This window comes from Triturus cristatus, chromosome 2_1, assembly GCF_964204655.1.
Source record: "Triturus cristatus chromosome 2_1, aTriCri1.1, whole genome shotgun sequence".
In the NCBI taxonomy this organism is placed as follows: Eukaryota; Metazoa; Chordata; class Amphibia; order Caudata; family Salamandridae; genus Triturus; species Triturus cristatus.
In genome coordinates, this window is record NC_140581.1 from 880,486,369 (window position 1) to 880,513,724 (window position 27,356).

At 42.3% G+C, this 27,356-nt stretch overlaps 1 protein-coding gene across 2 annotated transcripts in view; it reads left to right on the forward strand.

The window, feature by feature from the left end:
* Positions 1 to 27,356, forward strand: part of LOC146866026 (cytochrome P450 1A1-like) — a 197,643-nt gene that overhangs the window by 79,880 nt on the left and 90,407 nt on the right. For both annotated transcript variants that reach the window (XM_085633042.1, XM_085633044.1), the window contains exon 2: positions 4,520 to 5,347. In XM_085633042.1, the coding sequence (XP_085489168.1) occupies positions 4,538 to 5,347 (810 nt within the window). In that variant the 5' untranslated portion in view covers positions 4,520 to 4,537. The remainder of the gene's footprint in view (positions 1 to 4,519; positions 5,348 to 27,356) is intronic.

The following is a 27,356-nucleotide window of genomic DNA, read 5'->3' on the forward strand; positions in this document are numbered from 1 at the left end:
TATTTTCAGATTCCTTAAAGGGATTATATTTCCCTAAATCATGTGGTGTTGGCTCAAAATTCTTATTTCGTGGTGCTTCTTTTACTGGCGCACTTGGCGTTAGCAACGTGGAATTTGGTTGGTACGGGGGAGGATTTTTATAGAACATGTCCTGGAGTACATCATCCTCCAACTCATTCACACCATACTTGTAGCCTTCTAGCCCTGTATTGTTTCTCTTCTCTGTAAACTTTCTACTACTAGTCTCTTCAGCATTTCTCATAGGGAACATCGCATCAGCCATATTTGCACTCCACTATCTCCTCATCCTGTCATCATGACTCTCCTGTCCACACGGTCTCCCAAACATGTATCTATACCTTCTGCCACTCCGCTATCGCTCCCTTTCATACATCTGATCTTCCCATTCTGTTAAAGCTTCAAACTGAGGAGGTCTAGGTTTCAGTTTGAGTCTCATCATCCTTTCTCCTAAATTCCTTAATACCGCTAAACTAAAAGAGCCATTATCTGGGAATACTCCAGTATATTTCGCTCAATTATCTAACCAAATACACGTATGATACCCATATTTCGCCACCATAAAGGATGCGGGCGATTTCGGCGGGGGAATTATCTGTCCTTACCTAGTCACAATTGGCTTATCCTTTTTAAATAGGTTCTTGATTTTTCCAAACCATGATTATTTCTCTTCCTCTGGTGGATCGTAATACATCATTTTCCTTGTCCTGTATCGCTAGCTTTCCTCTATGACTAGTCTGTGTTCTTATCCAATCGTAGCGCGACACTAACGCACCAATCCGGAGCGTTTACATCACTCTGTAATTCTCCACTCCTAGCGTGGCCTACACCAGCGCACCAATCCGTGAAGACCTCGTCTTCCTATGGCTGGCCAATCCCAGCGCGGTCTTTCACACGTCAGCTTTTTCTCACTACTCCTGCTTCTGCTGACCCCTCCTTTACAATTTTTATCGGCAAACTTACTTCACGTTCTCTTTCACTCAAAATCTGTTAGTAACGCCATAAAAAACACCACCATTGTCCCCTTCGCTAAACCAAAGAAATAGTTTTGTCCTTTTACCCAAGAATTCCGTATTTCTCGAGAGCAGCGCTTACCTCTGCCCTTCCACAGAATTATTCCATTTGCCGATAAACTAGCACTTCCCTCTACTGTACCCTTCTAACAACCAAAGGCTAACCGTTTCTCTCGGGATAAAACACATGTGGAGACTACAATGCTCCTGAGAATTAAGGCCAGAGTTTCAAGAGAAAACCGAGTGCTATTTCACTTACACACATTCATACAGAAATGTAGTCCATTTGCACAAGAATTCCATATTTCCCGAGAGCTGCGCTTACCTCTGCCCTACCACCGAATTATTCAGTTTCGTCGATAAAGTAGCACTTCCCTCTACTTTACCCTTCTTACAAGCTTAGGGGAGACCTATTACCCTTCCAGTGATAAGTGTAATCAGAGCTCACAATTGACTCCTGAGCTTAAGACCGAAATTTCACAGGTGGCCTTTGCTATCCATACACCACTTTCACACAGAAAATGTCCCTACCGATAACACACGACGATGTTACCAATTTGAACCCAGACAACACGTTGTGCGACTCCAAACGTCACACGTTTTCCCCGTGTAAATATAGGGCAACAAGACAATACACCGTGCGACTTCACTTGCCACACGTTTTCTCCGTGTACCTACAGGGCATCCAAATTCCAACATCCCGGAAGTCTTCAAAAACAACATAAAACGCGACGTGACTCAACATAGAATGTTAGAACATAAATCAATAATCAATCAATCATTCGATCATCAATAGTCAATAATCAACAAACCAAAACAATAAAACCATAACTCTGCTACCAGAAAAACTGATCCAGCGGAAAGGGGGCAAATTTACATAACCTCCCTGCGTCACAGATCCATCAACCGCACTTATTCATTCGCACACGCATTCATTGGTGGGGCCCATAACGCCAACACTCACACTTCTCACTCTGAATCCGCATGCAGGAGGATGACGTATCCGCTGGACATGTGGGGGGGGGGTATCTTATTACCTATAGGGAAGGAAAACTTGTTACAATATATATATATATATTTACATCAATACTTATAGGATCCTAACCTTAACATCAAGGCACTCCACCACTTGGCCGACGGACCAATTAGTTGGACTGGTTGATGGTGATCTAGAACCAGCTAAAACACATTAAAGCTTCGGAATACTTATTTAATGTCCTACTTAAAGAACCACAAACTCATTCTCTGTTAATCAATGTTTAGTTTATCTAATTACTTGCTTTCAGTTGCATAATTAGCATTTCGGTCAACAATGTTCATATTTAATTATTCAACACATGACATTCATGACATTTATATTTACCTATTCTTGCTATCGGGGGTCTTTTCTCTAATTCTGTTAGCTCTGCATAACTCAAATCTTTTCTGATAAATCGTCCCAATCAAATGCAGGCCAAAACTCAACAAGTCCGAAAAGTTCATTCGCTCAGCACGGCACAGTCCCAAAGATATCTAAAGGACCAAGCAATCGTGCAAGCAAGGCGATCACACAAATTCGGGACACCCCTTCGGAACGCACTAACCTTTCTCTATTCTACTATGCTTTTATAACAAATCCCGGGGAACGTGTAACATTTACTGAATTGGGAACGTTTTGCGATTGGTTGAACCCTTTAAAGTTGCAATATGGTCCTTTATTTCTCATAGTCCGGAGTTCTAATAAAATTTGCTATGTCATTCTCTTAGCTCATACAGTTCTTATGCGAAAAGGTCCGATGTATCGACACGTTGACCTTCCGTTTTAGGTGGTTATTTTTCTTTTCGGGTCATTTACAATGGCTGAAATCTGGCAGTCCTCCACGTTCCTATCCTTGACCAGGAACACTGTGCTCTGAGTTGAGGATGCCTGGAGATCTTCGGAGCCATCCGAGTCTCCGCAGTAGACATCGCGCTCACAAGACGGTTGCCACTTCTGAACTCCATTTTGAATATCATAGCTTGGTAGGCCCGAATGCCAACTTAAGCAAAACAAACATAAAACATAATTAATGTACGGAAATGAAGATTCTAATGTTTAAACTCACACTAATCCCATTATTTATTAGTATTTTCCTAGCTCATAGCTACATTTTAAAGCAATAAAACTCACCATTTGGTCCCAACAGGAACGCAAAACATCACCAAAGCAACACAAATCATGCAATTTCTATCGCCACACCTTCTATTATTAATATGCGTACCACAGTTAGTCATTATAGTTATTCTGCCAGGCAAATAGCAATTAGTCCTGCGTGTAATTCGTGTTTATCAAGGTGCACTTTATTGATTAGTATATCACGGCACACAGTTAATACAGGTTAATATGTAAACTGATTACGGCATTAGTATTTTCATGCTGAAATAGAGAAGGTAAACAATTTTTGTTTTACCTGCTCCATCTCTGCTGCCATACAAGTAGAAGAAAACAGAATTTGTAGAAGACTGTTGAACCTTCCGCCATCAGGTGCCAATTTTCTTTTGTGCTCCAAACTGAACCTAGAGTACATTTCATATACTGTTAAACTGGCACCCCTCCTGCTTTGGGTGAGCGTATGGAGTAACAGCGAGGCACGTTTCAATAGGGCAGTTATTGAGGACTGTCGGAGATTGGATAAGGTGCTCCCCATTCCCTGGCTGAACTATATCCGTAAAGCCCTAGCTGATATTGGCCTTCCTGATTTGTTTAGTAACCCTGGTTTAATTACTAAGAACTGCAAAAAGGATGGTCAAGCAGAGGTTTGCTGAACGTACCTCCTCACAAAGGATTCAGAAGGCTATTAGTAAACACAATATTTGCCATTGTTATTCCATTTCTGCCACACATGATACTGGTATGTATCTTATGCTAGATTTAACACGCTGGGAGAGGTATGTCCTTTTTAGGCTCAGGTTGGTTGGTTTTGCGTTTGGGAGAGGTCTGTCCTTTTTAGGTTCAGGTCGGTTGGTTTGGTGTTTAGCATGTTTTTATGAAAGGGCTAGCTAATGTGTGGGGGAGCGTGCTGTCCCCCTTGTCCCCGTAATGGTAAGGTGGGACAATCCTTGGTGCATTTTATGTTTTTCTGTGGCTTCTATCGTAAGTGTTTTCAGCTTTGTCTTAAACCCACATTGAAAAAGTTAGCCTTTCAGAAGTGTAGGGTGTTCTTAACTTTACTTTTTTCTTAAGATGGCTACTCGCAGCAGAAAATCCATGGAGGGTAGGTGAGGCATCTAGAGAGACAGTTTCATACTCTTTTAAATAAATTTGCTGTATGTGAATGATTGATGTGATTTAAATGTTTTTAGCTAATCATGAATACATTCAGAATGTTATTTATGATACTGCATTTATTTTTATAGGTTTTCTATTTGTGTTGTTTTTATGATCTTTTTAAGATCAAATAAAGATCTATTGAATTAACTAGTGATTTAAAATTACATTTTAATAAACAAAAATGTGCTAATTCTTGCAGGTGACCTACAGTACAGAAATGATGGCGGTTGATTTTACATACCCAGAAGTGATGATTGCACTTATAACTTTTGCACTAGTCTTTAAGGTCCTAAGAAACATGAAAAAGGAGGGTAAAACTCCTCCAGGGCCATGGGGACTGCCAGTGTTCGGAAATATATTTCAGCTTGGGGCTCTGTCTCATATCGCTCTTTCAAAAATGGCAAAGCAATACGGAGATGTGTTCCTCGTCTATCTTGGAACTGTGCCAGTCCTTGTTATCAGTGGTCAAGAAACCATCAAAAAAGTATTGGTGAGGCAAGGAGACAGCTTTGGTGCCAGGCCAAAGTTGCACTCGCTGTCTTTGATGGCAGAAAGCAGCATTTTGTCGTTTGCCCCATACTTTGGAGAAACGTGGAAGCTTCATAAGAAAATTGCCAAAAATGCTCTACGGACATTTTCAAAATCCGAAGCAAAAACATCCACGTGCTCTTGTCTTCTTGAAGAATATGTGTCTGCTGAGGCGGAGGGACTGGTGACAACACTGTCTGAGCTCACGGAGAGAAAAGGTTATTTTGATCCCAGTGGAGAAATCGCCCTTGCTGTTGCCAATGTTGTTTGTGCTCTCTGCTTTGGCAAGCGTTATGATCATACAGATGAAGAGTTCATTGGTATGGTACAAAACAACGAGGAAGCGCAAAAAGCAGCAGCTTCGGGGGCTGCAGCTGATTTTATTCCACTGATACGTTATTTGCCTCTGCCAGGCCTTAAAGCGCTGACAGAAAGCTTTAGGCGTCTTCAGAACTTTGTCAAGAATCGTGTCGATGAACATTATGCAACATGCGACGAGGTAAGTCACTAGCAATGTGAGTTGGACTATTGTCTGGATTTTAGTTGGATCTATCAATTTTTGTAACGTTGGTGGCTTAAGTTATCCATCTTTACCCATTAAGTATATTTCACATAATCTATTTTTTTTTGGGTAGTCGGTTTGAAAACACTGTTTTGTCGAAGTGCAGCTAATACGATCCACTGAATGCAATTTCCCTTTATGAATAAATTGTTGATAAAACAATGGCAAATCTTGAAGGTCACTAGATGTCTGAGCAGTATGTGAGTGTGCACATGAGTCTGACTGCATGAGTGTTTGAGTGGGTCTGTGAGTGGGTGCATGAGTTTCTGAGTGGGTATACAAGTGAGTACATGATTGTGTGGATATACAAATGGGTGTAAGAGTCTCTGAGTGGGTATGTAAGTGGGCACATGAGTCTCTGAATGGGTCTCTGGGTGTACGAGTCTTTGGGTATATGAGTAAGCACATGAGTCTCTTACTGAGTCTGTGACTGGGTGCAGCACTGTCTGAGTGGGTATGTGAGTGAGTGTATGAGTGTCTGAGTTGTTATACAAATGGGTGTACAAGGGAGTGGGTCTGTGAGTGGGTGTATGAGGCTTTGACTGGGTCTGTGACTGGGTGAATGAGTCTCAGGGTGGTTCTGTGACTGGGTGCGTGAGTGATCCATAACTTTTAGTGGGGCTATGAGTGGGTGCATGAGTTTCTGAGTGGACCTGTGACTGGGTGCATAAGTCTCCGAGTTGGTATGTGAGCGGGTACAGGAGTCTCTGACTGACCAGCAGGAGTATGAATGTGTATGAATGTGTGTGTGTGTGTGTGTGTGTGTGTATATATATTTTTTTTTTACAAACCATTGTCAAAGGACACACAGGACTGCGCACTTGGGCTCATGAAAATTAATGTAGATTTATTCCAGCTTTCTTCAAAGAATCAAAAGCTCCACCTGGCCTTTGTTAATGTTAGTTGCCACACTGATTATTCACCTTTTAATAACAAAGCTAATCATTCGTCAAAGAAATTCATTGCAAAAATAAAAAAAGGACTTGTGTAAGAGTGGTTTCTTTAGGTGTTTCTGTGTCGGCCATCTTAGCTTGTACCATTATGGCTGATCAGAAATTCATTTTTAGACAATTAGGAATAGATTCATGATTTCAAATAAATTTTTAAACATCATTGTGTGTGACAACTTGTAAATTGCTTATCACAGTTTCGTTTTCCACAATATTATAGATCTTTCATAGACTTGCGCCAATGCACTGAATCCCGCCCTAAATGGGCTTGTCTTTGTGCATATAGACCCAAAATTAGTTCTCATAGCAATTTATACGGCTGATGTTTACCCTTTCCATCGTACTATTGAATAAAAATAACAAGTAACAAGTAACAAATGACAAATAACTATTCTTGTTGATGAATGTCATATAAATAGGATTATTATCCATGGACAAATTGCGCCCTCGATGGGCAGAAGAGCCATTCAATATTCATTATGTCATCCTATTGCCTAATTGTCTACTTGTCCCTATATTTACCATAAAATAATGGGCAGCATATGGTAACACGAAAAAGTGGTTCTTTGATCAGTGACACAGATAAATAGAAAAGAAAGAAACCTATGAATCAATAGAGCCCTGAATGGGCCAATACACAACTGCGTCTTTTTATCCCACAAATGACCAGAGTCCCTCCTCACTGTTAAGCCCCCAGGGAGTGCGGGTTCGGAGCTCGATAATATATCTTGCTTCCAGCTGTCGCAACAGTTTTACCTTATCTCCTCCTCTCTCTTTTACTGGAACTTGGTCCAGACAAAAGTAACGCAACTTGTCACTTCTGGAGTCATGGGCTTCCACAAAGTGTCTGGCCACTGGATATGAATTATCATGATTGGTGATTGCCCTTATGTGCTCCAGTATACGTTTCTTTGCTGGATGAATCGTCATTCCAATATACTGGAGACCACACGGGCAAACCACATAATACACCACAAAATTGGTGTTACAATTGAGAAATTTGCTGAAAATGTGTTTGACTTTTGTGCCTGGGACTGCGTACTCCTTAACCTTGATGCTATTTTTACAACCTTTACAGGTGATGCAAGGATAAAATCCTGAAACTGGTGTTCTCATTGTTATTCCCTTCTCCAAGAAATGGCTTTGGATCAAAATATCTTTTAATGACACATTCTTTCTATATGTGATATCTGGTCTAATTGGTAACGATCATCCAATTACACTATCTGCCTGCTGAACTTTCCAATTCCTTTGTAATAGACCTCTGATTTTATGTAATTCAGCTGAAAAGCCAAGGATCAACCTCACAGCTGATGTATCATTCCCAGTGTCAGACAATATAGCTGGTTTATAAGTCAGCAGTTCCTGTCTTTCGATGGAGTGTACCTTTATTACAGTGTTATACAGTATGTGATTCTTGTACCCTCTCTTTCTGAATCTTCTAAGGGATTCACCTGCTGCTTTAGAATAATCCTCTGCAAGTATGCTGTTTCTTTTAAGTCGCAATAGTTCCCCATATGGGATACTATGAATCAAACTATGTGGGTGCTGGCTTTTAGAATGAAGTACAGTATTGCCTGCTGTCGGCTTCCTGTATAACTTTGTACAGATTCTATCCTCTGCCACAAAGACCATAAGGTCCAGGAAAGGCACCTCTTTACTGCTAATGTTGCTGGTAAACGTGAGATTGAGGTCATTGTTGTTTAGGATCTTAATGTATTTTTCCACTTCTGAAGCGGAGCCCTTCCAGACGATAAAGGTAGTGGATATATCTTGCCCATAGGGCTATCTTCTCGACCCACCCCTCATTGTCTTTCACGTGCTTCTCCCACCAGCCTACGAAAACAGTTGCATAGCTGGGGGCGAAGCACATGCCCATTGCAATTCAATTCCCTGTGTCAGTAGGTAAAGCTGCCCTCCAAACAGAAATATGTTGTTATTTAGGCAGAGGATAGGCAGAGGATAGAATCTGTACAAAGTTATACAGATAAGAGTGAATGTCCAACACAATGTGATTAATACTTAGTTTACACAATTAAAATGTATACATGTGATAATTACGAAACTCTGAATATAGTAATTGCATTGCAATTGTTAGAATTATAAAAAAGAAAAAGAGAAAAGAAAAAATAATAGAAAAAAATAAGGGTAAAAAATGTTTTGAAACAATGATGATGAAGTAAAGATACACATTAATTCTAAGAATTAGTATGTTCTCTATATTCATTTGTCACATGTCAAGCATGGAGCACTTTAACTGGTGAACTGTCTTTTGTATCGTTGTCATGTGATCAAGGCCGGTGAACGGCTGAAACGTGTAATGACAACAATAACTCTTCAGATGGAATAAAAGAAAAATTGCACTTCTCTGCGGTCATCACTCGTTTCTTTGGGAGAATATGTGAGTGTTGGTGATATTTTGACCGTGTTGACTTCCTCCGGTATATCCGGACCCCACCCTTGCAAGCAGGCTCTGTATTCGCCAAGTCAGTCTTCAGGCAAGTGCAGTGTCCTGGTTGCGGCATCTCTGTACGTGGCTGTCGTCACTGTGCGAAACCGGAAGTAGTATCCGGTATTCTGGGTCTCGGAAATCACGGAGGCCCCTTGACGACATGGATTAAGGAAATATTCTTGGTGGATAGCCGACAGCGTGTAACGAGACCAGCGCGTGCTGGCGGCATTGATGAGCTGAGGACTGAAGGTCATAACGCCAAAACCACAGGAACAAGGTAGGCGAAAGACTGTGTGCAATTTGTCAGGAAGGGAGGTGGACCTATGGGGATCATAGCGGGAGTGTACATTATCAACCGCGTAATCCCCTGAGGTGTCAGTACAACAGGCTGGAGCGGTATTATGTCTGCCAACACGTTAGGAGACAGGGAAGCAGCTGGAGAGGAGATGTTCTCGGACTCTCCAACAGCGCAATCAGATCAAAGCAGAGGGGCAGCAGGATCAAGTGAAGGGACTACTGGAAACATCAAGGAATTATTTTGCAAACTTGAGAAGGCAATGAAGCAGGAGCAATCCAAGTGGTGGGAGTTTAAGTCCCTCCAAAGATACTTGGATGTTGGCAGGATTCCTAGGGAGCTGAGGATCATGATAGCCCCCAGCTATGAAACCCCAAACCTGCGAATGATGGCTGAGTGGGCTGGATTCAACCTTGAGTCGTCGCGCAAACTAGTCCAAATACTGGTGAAGTATGCAGACATTGACAGACAGGAATTGCAAATCAAAATAGATGCATTTAATGAAGATATTAAAATATTAGGGGAAAATCAGCAGACTAAAAAGTTGCGTGATGAAATGATAACTAGATTAAGGAAGGAAGAAGACAAGATAAAGTCCAGAAAAACCTATAAATTTAAGAAAGATAAGGATGATTTTGACAATGGTCAAATCATCACGTTCTCATGCAAATTCAACTCACTGAGAAATGCCAGGACCAACAGGCAAGCACAAAAGGAACAACAAAAGAATTCTAACCAGATTTATGCCAATACACCATCAGCATCTGATTTAGGTTCGGCGCTGGACAGTGATTCTGAACCTGAAACAAATGCAGCTAGTTTGAATAAGAATCCAATTAAGCTCTCCCTGGGTGAAGAATTGGATTTTTTGAGGCAAAGCAGGAGAGAGACACTCTGCCCGAGGAACAGCAGTCAAGCAAAAAGCGGAACAACAAGAGAATACACGAGCAAAGGAAAGCCTGCAGAAAACGGTCCAAACAAGAAGCCAGCTCAGGGTCGAGGATATTGGAAACGCAAGTAAATAAAACTATATTAAAATCAAGCAGTAGTGCTAATACAATAATCATCTTAGCGCACATAGATCTTACAGCAGCAGAAGAACAACTACTTGCCTTAGGTTTGTCCTACTGTCCAGAGAGTAACTTTGATTATACGCAGACTAGTACAGATGTATACAAGTTCATAAGAAAATTCAAATTAAAGAAATATTATTTGCTCCAAAATACAACAAAAAATTACAGCAATGTGGCATCAAACCTAGTATTAAGGGACAAATCAAATCTGACACAAGAATTACCTCTATTACAAGACCTCGAGCGCCTACAAAGAGAAAATGTAATCCAATTCAATCTAGGAGACTCAAATGAATTACAGCACGCTACTAGCATCCCTAATGCGACACTCAACGAAATATCGGCCAAACCCAATACCCTCTTCAAAATGAAATTGAAATTTACTCCTATTGTGCCTCAGGACTCCTTGGATATTTTTAATGAACAGTTGGTAGCAGAGGTTAACAAATTAAAAAAAAAACAAAGATTGAATGGGAACCTACAAAGGTTTAAGAAAAAATATACCAACCAAGAAATAAAATATCATCAACTAATTGAGAGGTTGCAAAAGGAAAAACAAATGGTCTTCAGAAACTCTGATAACGGAGGTAATATTGTCCTGTGGCCACTTGTGGATTATATGAAGGAAGCAGTCACAACTTAATGATATCGAGTGTTACAGGAAAAGTTCATTTCAAAAAATGAAAACTATAAAAGATGATCTCTTTTCCAAACTTCTGGCATGGAAAAGCATGGACCTTTTGAGTATGGATGAATATAAATACTTAAAGAAAGAATATCCTACAATACCTACCATTTATTTCATCCTGAAAATTCATTATTGCGGCATGCGATGGTCTTTTAGAAAACATGTCCAGATATTTAGGCTTTTTCTTACAAGATCAGGTGAAAAGTTTACAATCGTATGTGCAGGATACTGGTGATTTTTTTAAAATGAAATTCAGAAGGTGCATTGGCAACCCGGATATCTATCTATTGCACTCAATGTCACATCGCTCTACACAAGTATTGGAAATAAGGACGGAATTAGAGCGGTGGAATACTTCCTTAACAGTTGTGATTTAAAATTTGCACATCATAATAAAATGCGGATCAATATGCTCACGTTTTGTTTCGAAAATAATTTCTTTATGTTTAAGAACCAAGTCCACCAGCAGTTACGAGGTGTGGAAATGGGGGCCAGCTTCTCTCCCACCTATGCTTGTCTACATATGGGCTGGTGGGAGGAGCTGGTCCTCAAACAACAATATGATCACACACTCAAAGACAAGGTTATAAGTTGGTTGAGATTCATCGACGACTTGTTTATAATTTGGGATGGAACTGAGCAGAGAGCATTAGATTTCATTTCACAAACCAATGTAAATCATATGAATTTGCATTTTCCAGCTACCATCAGCTCAGGTAACATTTTTAGATGTACAGGTGTACATAAATAATAATTTAATGAAAACATAATTGCCCCGAAAACCTACAGCTTTTGGAGTTTAAATTTGGAGTGCAACCTGAACTTAGTTTCACATATGGCCCCAATTTAGATGACGTGGTGTTGGTAAATCCTCTAAAAAAATGGGATTGAATGGGTCCCATGAGTAAATTTGTGCTGTTCCTCCCTCTGTGTCCCCCAAATTATGTAGGATGGGTAGTGTCTCAATGTCAGTGATAGCTAGATTGGTTAAGATTGGGGGTCTGCTGGTATGGCGGTTCTACTCATTCTTTTGTTTTAAGCAGTTTATTTGATACAATTTCAGCCTGCTGGCAAACTTTATAGTGGTTAAATCTCAATTGTTCATAGTCTATTCTCATATCCGGGCAAAACGAGAGTCCCAATTTCAAAGTCCCACATTCTATCCCTGATAGTTTCCATTTAGACAGGTTAATTACCGTGAGATGCTTTGTCGGTTCTTCCATTATTCTTTCTTCCATTACTGGCCTCTCTTCCCATGCCAGTGTTCTTCTCTGTGCCTATGTTCTCGTCTTTTTTTGGCTTCGTATTTTCCAGCCTTTTCCTTGTCCTCTTGATTTTCCTCTGAATGATTATATTTAAATATTTTTTTTTTCGCCAATATTCACGATGTCGCTGCAATAGTTGTGACTTTCCCACCATTGTACACGATGGACCGCACTGATGGTCAGGGTGTCATCACGAATATTGTGCGTAATTTAAAAAAATCTATTTTTGACACAAAGCTTGTGTCACTATCACCCCTGTGTTTGAAACATGGGGGTCAGAATACCACCACCCTGACCCCTTATGTCAGGTGTCACAGAAATTTTCGGCCCCAGGAACCATTCCTCGATTGATAAAATGGTGGCCGCAACTTTCAGTTCAGGTTACAGCCAGCCAATCACAGCATTCCTGTTGGTGCGTGCATTCGTAATTATCCACTATGTTGCAGCAAAATATCCTCAAACAGATATCACTATATTTTTCAACTTAAATTTCTCAAGAACTACTGAACGGATTGACACCAAATATCAAAAAGCACTATCAACGGAACTAAATTTAGCTTTTTGCCAAATTGGGTGTAATTCTCTCCAGTGGTTCGGGTTGTAGTCGTGTTGACAGGTCCAATGGGAATTACCATTGCAAATGCACCCTTTTTTCAACCCCATTTTCCTCAGCCACCACGTCACGATTCGCCCCAAAACTTTGTGTGCAACAAGACTCCCCAGAGCTCTTTTTTTCACATTTTGTGAAGATTCCTCGAACGACGCCAAAGTAAGCAAGTAAAAAAAAAAATCCTAAAAAAACATGCTCCTAACTAGAACTATCTCCTGGCGACCATGATATATTAGGAACACAGGCAGTTCCGATTTCACTGCAAACAATAGAGCGCACTCTCGAAGCCGATTTGGTTTCAATCATTTAATCCACATCATACCAGGATGACAGACGGGTTTCGGCACGCTCGCCTTCCTCAGTGTCAATAACAATGGTTCATTTACATGAATAATAAAGTTGTCTTAATACAAAAAGAAAGTTCATTGAAATCGAAAGAGGATGAGTATGTGACTCATTGTGATGACTGTGACGGCCATCTTGTAACATGTTGGTTTATATACCAGATGTATATAGTGCTAGCCAATAAATGCTTGATGCATTTTCCAACTGAATTGGCATCTGTCGCCTCATGGAATAGATGTCCTACATAGATTGCTATGCTACCCCTGTGGTAAAGCCCTGTATTGGCAGTTACATTGAGGACAGTCTGTCCTCAATCTGATGCATCAACGAAGATTACAATTGTGCCCTGGATGGGCAAAACATCTGATTTAAACCATATGTATGTCAGCGGTACTTCTCTTATTATCCTATATGGATCCACATTTCCTCCTCATTGTTCAGTCCTCTCGGGGCCTTACTCTGCATTTGAATTATAAATCTTGATTCCAAGGTTCGGAGTTTCCTGACTCTAACTCCTCCCCTCTCGTCCTTACTCACTTGGTCCAGACAGAAGAATTTCAGGAGACTGCTATTGCTATTGTGTTCTAGCTCAAAATGCCAGGTTACCGGATAAGTTTGATCTTTATTTGCGATTGCCCATAAGTGCTCAAGTATTCTTCTTTCAGTGGAATGGATTATGCTCCCCACATGCTGCTTGCCACATGGGCATGTTAAGCAGTAAACTGTATGGTCCGAGTTGCAGTTAAGAAGTTTATTTAGCTGTATCTTCGATTTTCTGCCTGGCACAGTGTACCCCTGCACTTTCTGACTATATCTACAGGCTTTGCATCATGTGCATGGGAAATACCCTCTAATTGGATCTTTACTCTTCGCCCTGTCTGTGAAGTGACTTCTAACTATGTGTTCCTTAAGTGAGGTGCTCCTCCTGTGGATGATAAGTGGTGCATCTGAAGTACATTGCCCAATAGTATTGTCAGTCTTAAAGATTTGCCAATTTCTTCTGAGAATTTGGTATAGTTCCGATGCCTTTTGAGTTTAGTCTGTGGTAATTCTTGCATTAATTTTCTCCTGAGTGCTATCCATTGTGTCTTTTCATTTACCCTCTTTGTTCAGAACTCCTTTACAGTAACCCCTCTTTAGAAATCTCCATCTAGCACTTGCTTTGGATGTGCTGTATTAACTGAGCGTGGAGCAATTTCTTTTGATTCGTAAAAACTCCCCAAATGGGATATTGTCAATCACACTTCGTGGATGACAACTTCCAGCGTGGAGAATTGAGTTACCTGCAGTAGATTTTCAGTAAAGAGTGGTGTATAATATGTTATCTTCAACGTATACTGTGAGGTCTAAGTATACCACTTGTTATTTACTAATACAGCTCGTGAATTTAAGATTCAAGTTTTATTATTTTTAAGAGCTGTTATATCTGTCTTCTGCCTCTCTCTGGGTGCCTCCCCAGATGTTGAATAAATCATCTTTATAGCGTGCTCATAGGGCCAGGTTCAATCAATCAATCAAGAAATTTGTATAGCGCGCTACTCACCCGGAGGGGGAGGGGGGACCGCTACTGCTCGAACAGCCAGGTCTTGAGTTGCTTCCTGAAGGAGAGGTGGTCTTGGGTCAGATGGAGGTGGATGGGGAGGGAGTTCCAAGTCTTGGCTGCCAGGTAGGAGAAGGATCTTCCTCCCGTGGTGGCTCTTCGGATGCGTGGAACGGCGGCGAGGGCGTGGCTGGTCGATCGTAGCTGGTGGGTGGGAGTGTAGAAGGTCAGGCGGTCATTGAGGGACCTGGGGCCCAGGTCGTGTAGGGCCTTGTGTGCGTGGGTGAGGAGTCGGAACGTGATTCTCTTGCTGACGGGGAGCCAGTGCAGGTCTCTCAGGTGTCCGGAGATGTGGCTTTGTCGGGGGATGTCCAGGATGAGTCGTGCGGAGGCGTTCTGGATGCGTTGGAGTCTTTTCTGTAGTTTGGCTGTGGTTCCGGTGTAGAGGGTGTTTCCGTAGTCCAGACGGCTGGTGGAGAGTGCCTGGGTGACCGTCTTCCTGGTTTCGGTGGGGATCCATCGGAAGATCTTTCGGAGCATGCGTAGGATGTTGAAACATGACGATGAGACGGCGTTGACTTGTCTGGTCATCGAGAGGGAGGAGTCCAGGATGAAGCCCAGGTTGCGTGCGTGGTCCGTTGGTTTGGGTGCGCTGCCCAGGGCAGGGGGCAACCAGGAGTCGTCCCAGGCAGAGGGTGATGATCCAAGGATGAGGACTTCCGTCTTGTCTGAATTCAGTTTCAGGCGGCTGTTCATCATCCACTCGGCTACGTCTTTCATCCCTTCGTGTAGGTTGGTTCTGGCGGTGTTGGGGTCGTTGGTGAGGGAGAGGATCAGCTGGGTGTCGTCGGCGTAGGAGATGATGTTGAGGTTGTGTTGGCGTGCGATGGCCGCGAGGGGGCTCATGTAGATGTTGAAGAGGGTGGGGCTGAGTGATGATCCTTGTGGTACGCCGCAGATGACATCGGTGTCCTCGGATTCACCCATTTCTTATTTTCTCCTGCCCAGGCCACGTGCTCCACCCACCAGCCTACAAAGAGATTTGCATAGCTGAGGGCGAAGCACGTGCCCATAGCTGTACCCTGTGTTTGCAGGTAAAGTTGTCCTGAGAATATGAAAATGTTGTTGTTGAGACAGAACGCAATGTGTTCTAATAAGAGCTGATTATGTTCCTGGTATTTTAAGGACCTCTTTTTCAAAAAGAAACTCATAGCTGTTAAGCCGTTCTCATGTGATGCACGTGTAGAGACTGGTTATGTCTAGTGTGATCAGAAACATATCATCCCCCCATTGTATCCCTTCAATGATTCTGAGAAAATCTTTTGTGTCTCTGACAAATGAACTTAAAACTTTTACCATCGGTGCAAGAAAAAAGTCTATATTGAGGTGTTCTCCAACAAGCTGTTCTTTGAGGACACTATTGGACATCCTGGGTGGAATTGCATGTCCTTATGTATCTTTGGGTGAGAAAGCAAAAGACACACAATTGATGGACAGAATGCAGAACAAATCAAAACATTCACCCCCAGTCAAGAGATCTGTGTTAAATCCATCATTCTTTTGCTCACAATGCCACCCCAGTTTAGACCTGGCCTTATGCAAATCAGTCTTGACCCTGTGCCTCATGGGAACAGTCCAGCCTGAGCTGCCAAGCCAGGTCCTCCCTGGACCGGAAACAAGCATCCTAGGACCGGTTTCGGGGATTCACCCCTCTTCAGCCAGGATAGCTTCCTTCCAGAGGTATGGTGAGCCCAGGACCCACGTCTGGGTACACCTGGCACACTTAGGGCGAGAAAGCAAAATAGACACAAGTGATAGACGGGATGCAGATCAAATCAAAACATTTACCACCAGTCAAGAGAGATTAGTTAAATCCATCATTCTTTTGCTCACCATGCCACCCCAGTTTAGACCTGGCTCTATGCAAATCAGTCTTGACCCTGTGCCTCATGGGAACAGTCCAGCCCGAACTGCCAAGCCAGGTCCTTCCTGGACCGGAAACAAGCAACCTAGGACTGGTTTCGGAGTTTCACCCCTCTTCAGCCAGGATAGCTTCATTCCAGTGGCACAGTGAGCCCAGGACCCAGCGAGCAAAAGACACACAATTGGCTTGGCAGTTCGGGCTGGACTGTTCCCATGAGGCACAGGGTCAAGACTGATTTGAATATGGCTGGGTTCAAACTGGAACTGCATGGTGAGCAAAAAAACGATGGATTAAGGCCCAGATCTCTGTACTGGGGTGAATGTATGACTTTGTTCTGCATTCTGTCCATCAACTGTTGTTTTTGTTGGTGTATCTTTGTCAAGTGATAAAAGGTTGTCTTTCCATTTGTTCAGAAGTCCGTTGAATGCAGAAATGCTAGTTTCATAGTCCCTTCTGGTAATGGGAATGTGTCAGTTTGAGGGATTCCTTTAGGTATTGTTCTTTGTTGAGGATCACTGTATTTTCTCCCTTGTCAGAGGGCTTGATTATTATTGAATCGTCTTGTTTTAAATCCATAATGGCTTCCCGTTGGTCTTTCGAGATGTTTCTTTTATTAAAATTCTGTTCTTGTAACTTTTTTAATACCTCAATCACTGCCTCTGGGAATGTATAAATTCCATCATGCGCAGATCGCGGAATAAATCTGGATTTGTCCCTTAGGTTGCTCTCACAACTCTTCTGGGCTATTCCTGTTTCCTCCAGCATTCTAACTGTGCCTCCTTCTGTTTCCCCATACACGTCTGACTATTTGTCCAGTCCGTGCAGTATCGATAAAGTCTCCAAATCCGCTCCTGTTAGGAGATCCATTACTTCTTTTGTCTGAGAACTGTGATCGTCTTTCTTTTTGCAATTTTGTAGATGTAATTTCATCAATTTCAACTTCCATTTGAATTTATATAAGTCGATTCGTGTTTGTGTGTCGTTAAATTGCATAATTGGGCAAAAGGTTAAGCCCAGTTCCAGTACTCTTGTCTTATTCTCTGTCAGATTTCTGTTAGACAAATTCAGCACTGTTTGTTTTGATCCTTCTATTTCCATTTCGCTCCCCGTTTGCTGCGTGTTATTCTCAGTGTTTGGAGTTTTCCCCCCTTCTTTTTCCCCCTTGCCTTCCTTCTTTTTTCTCCTGGGATGTGTTCTCTGCGCTGGTCATTGGCGTATTTCCCTAATAGACTCGTACTCCTGAAAATAGGTCAGTTTGCTTCTTATGTCACTTTCCTTTCTACTAGTCAACTGTTCACCTTCTGATTTTTCCACATCTGACTCAGAAGTATCTCTTTGTGTCTTTTTCAGGCGACTAGTCGATTGTTTTAATTGCTTTCTAGGTCCATCAAATTTTCTCACAAAGGTTAGGATTTGTCCTGTTTTGTAATCATGTTCGTCCCTCACAGACTTAGTTTGCTTCCTATGTCTTATTGATTTTTCATAGTTGATGAGGCGTCTTTCCTCTGCTCTCTTAGTTCTTCACTTTTGGTCACATCTTTTTCGGCTCTAATCAATGCTTCCAGCCTTTTGATCTCCTCTAGGAGTTTGGCATGGTAAAAAAAATGTATTATATATGTTTGTACGTATGTATGTATGTATGTATGTATGTATCTCGACTTTGAAATAGGAGATGACACAAATCCGAAATGGTTCCACATATATTTTATTTTTCCGCTCTCAAAACCATAATTCCAAGTTCACGCGTTTCAGCAAAAAGCCTTTCACTGGGCTATTGAGTTGCTATTTAAAGGGACTTCCCTCCTAATTCCACCATCACCCAATTAAAATCCACATCAGGTCTTTCCAAAGTTTTCCATTGCTGTAAAGTACCATTTGTCAGACACCTGTTTTCTGAAGCATCAGGGGGCATACAATTGTGCACATTTGAACTTTAAATATACAATTCTTTAACTAAATAGCACCTTTTTTTTTACATTTTCTAATTTTCTTTCTTTGTTTTTATTCTTATTGGGATTTTTTGGGTAAAGTGCCCTTTTCTTTTTCTTATTGTCCCCATCATTTCTATAGACAGTAGAACTTGTTCCAAATCATCCACAAGAATTAAATACATTTCCCATCCTTTCCAACAAAAATGCCACTGAAATTTCCAATTTAAGCCATGAAAACATTTTTTACAATCCTACTCCACGCCTCACAACAGTAAGACAATTTAAGATCTCTTCCCTTGTATCTGTTAGAGACCAGTTAATATTCAATTACTTTGATTATAAATATTTTGTATAAATAATATCATGTTGAAGGCCTAATATATACTTCCAGTTGAAGTATGATTGAGCACCAGGAAATGTGCAAAGAAGCTGCAAAGAAAGTGCAAACTAGTCATGCAAAGCAGTGCAAAAAAGTGCCAAGAAGTGCAAGCTAGTCCGCAAGCCTTATCTAAGGAGTGCTATTACGAGGTGATTTGTGCAAAAAGATGTAAGACGATACAGAGGGATATATATGAAAAAGATGTATATAAGAGACTGCATAAAAAAATGATGTATTTCCCAATCCCAATCTTTTTTTCAAAAAATGATTTCCTCTTATTATCTCTTCCTAAATATTGTATTTTACAGTTCATAAAATTATATGATGTCTTCAAGTGCATTCATTTAGCAGCATGATTCAGCAACAGTACTCAATACTGAACTGCATAAAATACAATTCCATATTCAAATTGATCCATACTTAAAAAAAGAACAATCAGAATATAGTCTAATTCATAACAAGACTATATATATATATATATATATATATATACTCACACACACATATATACCAATCACAAACACACACGTGTTTTTAATGTACCTCTTTATTACCGAGTTTCTTCCGGCTTGGCCTAGAGACTCTCCACGGCATTAATGCGGACAGATTATTAACGGATGCTTCACTGGACCTGTCAAAAAAGCATACACACACCTCAAAGTGATCCTTTCAAAGTTTGTGCATATTGTTGTGCAAGAGCGTCCAAAATTAAACTGCATTTTCCACTCAAATACCAATTCAAATAGAAGTATTTGCTGAAGGCTTCAGCAGAACTGATGGATAGATTTACACCAGTTGTTGAGAGCACTTTTTTACAGGATCATGAACTCGCAGTCCATGTTAGTGAACTATAATGGAAAAGAAAATTCCCTTTCAACTTGGGTTTAAAAAATGAAAAAACATAGTTCAAAGAGGAGTGATTGATGATTGGACTTCTAACCTGAGCTAGTGATAAGTATATATATAGCCCTTCTATTGATTTGCTGCCAAGCAGGATTCTCCAAAATTCTCCTTTCCTATCCAGAGCATGCCCTGCGTGCTGTTTTTCCGGTTAATGTGCCCTTGTTGCAAGCATAGTCCCAAATCCAGGGTGTGCAACATGTGAAAAGAATTAGAACATTTGAGTAAAATATAATAACTAAAATGACACCAAAATGACAAAAATCCAATCGGGGGAACCAGAGATATGAATTTTTTAATTCTGAGTAGAAAATAGCATAATGAAGCACCAAGTGGCAATGATAGTCAATGGTAGCTGTAGAGCAGGACCTAAGTTCAATTTTGACGCTGACTGCAATAGAGTTTTGGTTGGATACAGTAATCCGATTCATCCTGGTCAAAGATTTTACCTTCTGACTTTAGTCCGTTAAGTCCAAATCAACCATATGAGTACCCTTATACAGCACCCAGGACCTCAAAGGAGACACTTTGAGACTCACAAAGTGTTAGGCAGAGGCCACTCTAGGGTCCAGTCCATTTCCAGTTACTGCTGGTCAGTTGCAGGAAAAGGCCTTTTGTGACGTGTTGTGGTCCTGTTGTCGTACCAGGAGGTCGGTCTTATGACCCTTGGAGTCTACTTCTTTGTCCTGGGTACAAGAGGGATATCAGGTGCAGTCTTCAGGATTCTTCTTAGGTCACGGATAGCAGGTCCAGTCCTCTTCTGCTCTTCCACAAGTCCACAAGTGATCTGAAGCGGATGCTTGGAGGTGCCACATTTATGCCTGGCACAAGCTAGTAGGTAGGAAAGAACCAGTAGAGTAAAGGTTCCCGGGGCTACTCCCAACCCACGTTCAGTATTTTTAAGATGACCACACTAAACTTGGGCTCTGAGGGTAGATCTGTGTGTGGGGAGCGTACTATGGTAATCGTGATGTCCTCCCACATCTAAAACTCTTAAATCCGGTTATAGCCAGTCCCTGCAACCCCTAACAAACTCTGAGACAGAGTCTGGTAAAATCAAAGCTGAGTTTTTAGCTCCCATACTTTTAGTTTTCGTTGATAACTTCCAGACCTTGTTCAATTATGTTGTCGTTCGGTACATACTGACTTTTCCAAGGAGAAGGATCTATGTAAAATGTCCAACAGTGTCCATTAAGTTATACCAGCAATAAGGTACTTGTGACCCTGTCAGACCCTTGCCAGCATGTGCTTGCAGCATTGGTCATGGTATCAATATACATATAAAAAAACAGCATCCCCAACAGCCCCCCCAATCCCTTTACCCTTAACCACCCCCACCCTCTATACCTGACTCACTCCTTCACATCTGTCTGCGATGTGGGACTTAGTTCAAGTATATTTGTATTTGCTGCCCTGCCTGACTGTAGGTTTGTATTCGGTCAGCAGAGTGACCGGGGGGGGCTCCGGCACCGTTCCTATGGTTAGCATGTTCTGTAATGCTTCATCCTATACTGTATCATGTTGGTAGGGGTTCCAAGGTGAGAAATCCCTCTAATATTGTGTCCCAGTTCAGTTAAATCTGCGTCTTCAAAACAACCTATTCTCTTCACGCCTATTGGCTGCACTCTCTGCTCTGCCCCATCTGACAACCTCCCCATGCCAGCTGAGGGCCACCGGGGTGCATAGCAGACTTCTACCTCATAGTAACTGATAGTTTAGCTATGAGCAAAGCAAGGTTAGCAAATCAGGCTTGCACTTTCTGCTTCTTGTGACAGCGCTGTAGGCCCAATATACAGTATGCTGCTGTGTCCCTGCCTGTAGTTTCAGTTACAGTCCCTAGGATCTCTATGATGGCCAACAAGCGTGGGCAGGCCCGTAGCATGTTTATGAGGTCGGCATTGTGTGTGAAACATCGTGGGCAATGGACTTTCACTTCTGGGTATATTCTGTTCAATCGGTGTGGCATGAGATAGGCCCTGTGTAGCACCATGTACTATATAAAATTAAACGTAGCATTTCTGGACACTTTCTTTGGATATTCCAGAATGAGATCCCATTACTTGTCCAATAGATCCTGTCCAATGTCCACACTCTATTTTGCTCTTAGTGCCTCCAGCGAGACTGCAGCGTGGGTGCGAATGCATTAGCCACGGAGTTAGGTTACATCTGTTAGCCATTAGGTGTAGTGCATGGACTTGCTCCTGCTTGGGGGGCTCTTCATTTCCTGGTGCCCAGTGCTGCTTGACATGCCTAGTGATGCGTGCGTGCACTATATAAATGAATCTCGGCACCCTTTGCTCCCTGGCGAAATTCTCATGGTCTAATAACATGCTGGTGCCGAAGAGTTTACGCCTTCCTGTGCCCATATGGAAATGCTACAGGTAGTGATTACCCCTAAAGGTGTGTGGATCCCCATCAGCGGAATGTTGTGGGCACAAAGGAGTCTCTGATTTGTGCAGTGTAGAGTTTGTCTCCAATATGTAAGGGCTACCTTCAGTAATAAGAGGGCTGTGGGCTGGGCACGTCCCTTGGGCAATAGTAGATAGAGTATGGAGGGAACCTTGGGCTAATGCTTGCTGTGTGAACCTTACCTCATGGAGGTTATGTCCAGCAAGCCAGTATGCCAAGCATTGTATTTGGCTCGCGTAACAATGTGCCCTAAATGTATTACTATTGATAAAATGGTGGATGGCTGAATTTTATATGGTTTTGTAGAGTGGATGGTTTTTTTTTTTTTTTTTTAAACAAAAGGAATTTAGGAAACCGTTTTCTAAAATAGTGTTCTTTAATGTGAAAAGTTTTTGAATTTCGTTGTAAATGCATTAAAGCTAAAGGCATACTCGCAGTAAAATAAATTACTTTAAAAGGTAAGTATTAGAGGTAAGTATTATGTGTAATATATATGTGGAAAAGTGTATTTTTAAGGGTTTAGGGTGAGTATGGGTTTTTGTGTGGCAAAGGAACTTTTTAAGTTTTGGATGGGCATGGGTTTTTGGGTGGTAAGTATATTTTCAGGGTTACGGGTGGGTATGGGTTTTTGGGTGACAAGGGTAATTTTAGGGTGGGTATGAGTTTTTGGATGACAAGGGTAATTTTAGGGTTTAGGGTTGGTATGGGTTTTTGGGATTGCAAGGGTATTTTTAGGGTTTAGGGTGGGTGTGGGTTTTTGGGTGGAAAGGGAATTTGTAGGGTTTAGGGTGGGTATAGGTTTTTGGGTGGAAAGGGAATTTTAAAGTTTTGGGGTGAGTGTAGGATTTTTGGGTGGAAAGAGATTTTATAACATTAATAGTGGGTATAGGGGTGTGTTTATGTGTGTGTGTATATATATATATATATATATAGTGTTAATACTTACCAATATTAACTTTACAATGCATATGTCTTTAGCATGCATGCCTTTACCACGAAATTCAAGTGTTTTACAGGTACATAAAAACCCATTACCCATACATACATGTATATATATATATACATATGGGTTTATACTTACCAGTAAAATAGATACATTAATGGTGAAAAGGCAAGCGAGGTAAAGGCACAGTAGTTGTAGAAGATAGTTGTTGTTAAAACTTTAGTGGTTTAGACTAAGTAGTGGTTAAGGAGTAGTTGTTTAGACTGTAGTTGTTCAAGTGGTAGTTGTTCCATCAAACAACCATTTAAAAAATATATCAGTCTGGATCACTATTGATAAATTGGTAAAGTAGTAGATCGGTCTCAGGAGCATGACCATTTTGGTGATGGCCACTCTTCCCGCCACAGCGAGTGGTAGTGACGTCCAGAACACTACCCCGGTTTTGAGTGTTTTAATTGCTCACCAAAGATTGCCATCTAGTAATTCCTACAGACCCCTATATATTTTTGTATGCCTAGATATTTAAAGGTGGTGGGTGCAATCAGGAGCGTTAGAGGGTTGAAGCGTATAGGCTTCAGTTGTTCCGCAGCTTGAAAGTAAAAAGTATACGATTTGGTCTTGTTAAGGGTGAGGCCGGAGGCTCTTTGGAACTGAGTGAAGATGCGTGGGATAGGCCAAACGTTATCCTGAAGATTGTTTAGGTATAGAATAATATCATCTGCATATATTGACAGGGTGTGTGTAGTGCCGCCAATGCGTATACCCTTCCCTTCAGCCTCCGTCTGCAGCTTTATGGCTAGGGGCTCGAGTGCTAGTACAAATAATAGGGGTGAAAGCTGGCAGCCTTGTTGTGTACCACGGCTGATTGAGTGAGACTGTGGGATGTGTACTCCTGTTCGGGCTCTTGCTGTGGGTGACGTGTATAATCGCCTAACCCGTCTTATATAGGCCGGCGGGATGCCGTATTTCGCACGTTTTTCCAGCATATACTTTCAGCTGAGAGTATCAAAAGCCTGTCTTAAGTCTAATGAGAAACACCCCGTCCCGTGGAAGTCCGAGGCAGTGGCGGTCAGCACATGGTATAAGCACCTGCTATTAAGAGAAATGCTACGACCTGGGACAAATCCACATTGGTCTATATGTAGAAGTTGTGGCAGAAAGGGGAGAAGGCATCGAGACAATATTTTACTTAAGATTTTGTATTCGGTGTTCAATAGTGAGAGTGGTCGGTTCCCAGAGATGTCAGAGTCTCTGCCATGCTTGGGAAGTGACTAGTGCCTGCATCGTAGTAGGGGGGAGGCACTCAGTTTCTAGAGCTGATTAGTAAAGGCGCTCTAGGCAGGGAACCAGTGCAGCCGAAAAGGTTTAATAAACTCTGTTGGTAGTCTGTCCATCCCTGGGGTTTTATTGCGTGGTAGTTCCTTAATCACCGCCCTGATCTCAGTTTTAGTTATAGGTGCTGCTAGCTCCTTTTGGTATGCCTGTTTTGGCTGAGGGAAATTAAGACTATCCATAAATGCTGCGAAGGACGCCCCCCCGTATCCACAGGGGCCTCATACAGTGTTTTGTAGTAATCCCTGAACGCTAGGTTGATGTCTACTTGCGTATTCAATCTTGTGCCCTCTGCCGTTATAACCTCATGGATGGGGGTGAGGGTAGCGCATCTCGTAATATTCTGGCCAGGAGAATGCCCGATCTATCGGCCTCTGCGTGCTGCCGATGCATGTATGATTGAAGATCTATAACCTGTAAATCTGCATGTGTTATACGTGCTTCTTGTAGGGCTGGTTCCTTAGTAGGGTCGGAGACCGCGGCCTGCTCTAACCTGTCCAGTTTATCTTCACCTTCCTGTAGTTCCTTATTGATTGTGTGGCGGGCTCTCAATGTGGTACTAAAAGCCACCCCTCTCACTACAGGCTTGAATGTTTCCCATTCTGTAAAGTGTGAGGATGTAATGTCTGTGTTTTCAGTGAAGTAATTAGTAATGGTTGTGGTGAGAGTGGTGCAAAACACGGAGTCTTCTAGTAATTGCGGGCGCAATCTCCATGTTGGGATCGGGATCTACCCCCAGGAAAAGGTGATCTCTAGGGGTTGTGGTCCGATAGTGTTTTTCCCAGGTAAGTAGCATGTGTAGTTTGAGTGCCCAGGGTTGGGGAGCCGAACACCCTATCTATTCGTGTATGAAGTCTGTAGGGTGAGAATAGATAGAGTACTCACGGTGGCCTGCATTTTTAATAAATCATGCATGAGTCAGTGACCTTCCTTCAGCCCATCCCCGAAGCGCGTTTGACTGTTTCCTGGGTGCTCTCCTCTTCAGTGGAGGGAGAGAGTGGTCTAGGCTTATATCTAAAACAACATTTTAGCCCCCCCCCCTGAAGTTCCAGGGGTAACATACCCAGTCTGTCAGTAATGTAGGATTCCCAAGAATTTGTCTTGTTGGCAGTTAGGAGCGTATATGCTGCCCAGCACCACATGAGTGCCATCTGGCGTGCAGTGGACTAGGGCATATTTACCTAGGTTATCTATACGCTGCTCAAGGGCTATAAAAGGGGTGCCATTCCTGACCCATATAGAGGCTCCCCTTGCAAGTGCCGAGTAAGATGTATGAAACACTTGCCCCCTCCACTTTTTGCGTAGTTTAGAAGCCTGAGTTAGTGAGATGTGTCTCTTGCATAAAAACGATGTGTGACTTTCTTCTGGACAGTTTTGCATAAATTCTGTGCCTCTTTTACACGGACCCCATACTTCGAACATTCCAGGTTATAAAAGTGCACTTTCCTACCACAGCCATAATTGTATGTGCAGGATATTGCACTCCATCACTTCCTGGTAACTGGGGATCCTGTAGGACATGAATAGGAGTGAGTCAGGTGATTAAATACCTAATTATTATTATATTTGCAAAACCCAATACAAGGTCTACCCAGAGAACAACGGTGGACCAAACTAAGTAACAATGCAGAAAACAGTGCAGCTCATAACATCATGCATTCGCTACGGGGCAGTGGTTACAGTGTCCTGCAGTAACTCCAAAACCTGCGTCAGCTTGACAGTAATGGCTCTGGTCAGGCCCTGGCCAGTTATTAAACCTAATGTATTGAAGGGAGCACTGTGAGGCCATAATGACAGACGAATCAGCGCTCTACCACCTCTGGGCGCACTGTGGCCAGGTTTGGTAATTAAGTACTGGTATTATCCCAAGTAATCTTTCACTAATTGCGGGGTGAGTGTTGAAAACATGGCCAGACTGTTCTCTGAGTCCGATTGGGGGTTGGAGTCTTCGGAGGACTCAACTGAGGAGAGCTGGTCCCTATCGTTGAGAGTCGCTGCTGTACGTAATGCTGATTTTCGACTCTCCATGACTTGTTCCGGTGAGCGGCTCTTCATGGTGTCCATGTGGTTTGTTGTCCTCTGACGTGTTTTCCCCCTTCTGCTGGTTGTGTCCTTTGACTGTAGTTTTGTGTCGACTCTTGAGATAAAGCAACAGGGAACGTAACCTCCATCCATTCTGCAGCTGCCTCCGGGGCTCCAAAGAAGTACGACTTCTGCTTGTGCATTACTTTGAGCCGGGATGGCAAATAGCAAGGCATATTTGAGATTGAGAGCTCTGTGTTTCTTTTTGACTTCATGATAGGGGGCCCTTTGGTGCTGGACCGCGATTGTGAAATCTGGGTACAGCGAGATCCAGTTGTTTTCTAACAGGATTGGAGACCTCTCTCTGGCATTGCGGAGTAAAGTGTCTTGGTCCTTGTAGTTGAGTATTCGGGTTATCATAGGTCGAGGTGGCGCTCCAGCTATTGGTTTCCTTGTGGGTATTCTATGTGCTCTTTCCACACTAAAGAAGTCGGTCAGCCCCTCCGGTGCTACCGTCTCCCGTAACCACTGTTCCACAAAGTGTGTTGGACTGGCCCCCTCACAGTGCTCTGGTAGTCCCACGATGTGTACATTATTTCTGCGCGACGGACCCTCCGTGTCTTTGACACTGACCTGAAGGCTGGCCATTTGACTTCGCAGCTGCTCTAGTTGCTCCGTATGAGCCTTGTGTTGTGGCAGGATCTCAGTGATGTGCACTTTGTTACTTTTCACAGTGGTAGCCAGTTTGTCATGGTCAGCTTTTAGAGCGTAAACCCAGTAGTTAGAGCACCAATCTGTTGTTCAAATGCCTTTCGCTAGTCGAGGTCCTCCTGCAGAATAACGTCCAGTTTATCTGGTGGGGACTCCATGGCTGTCGTCGGAATATAG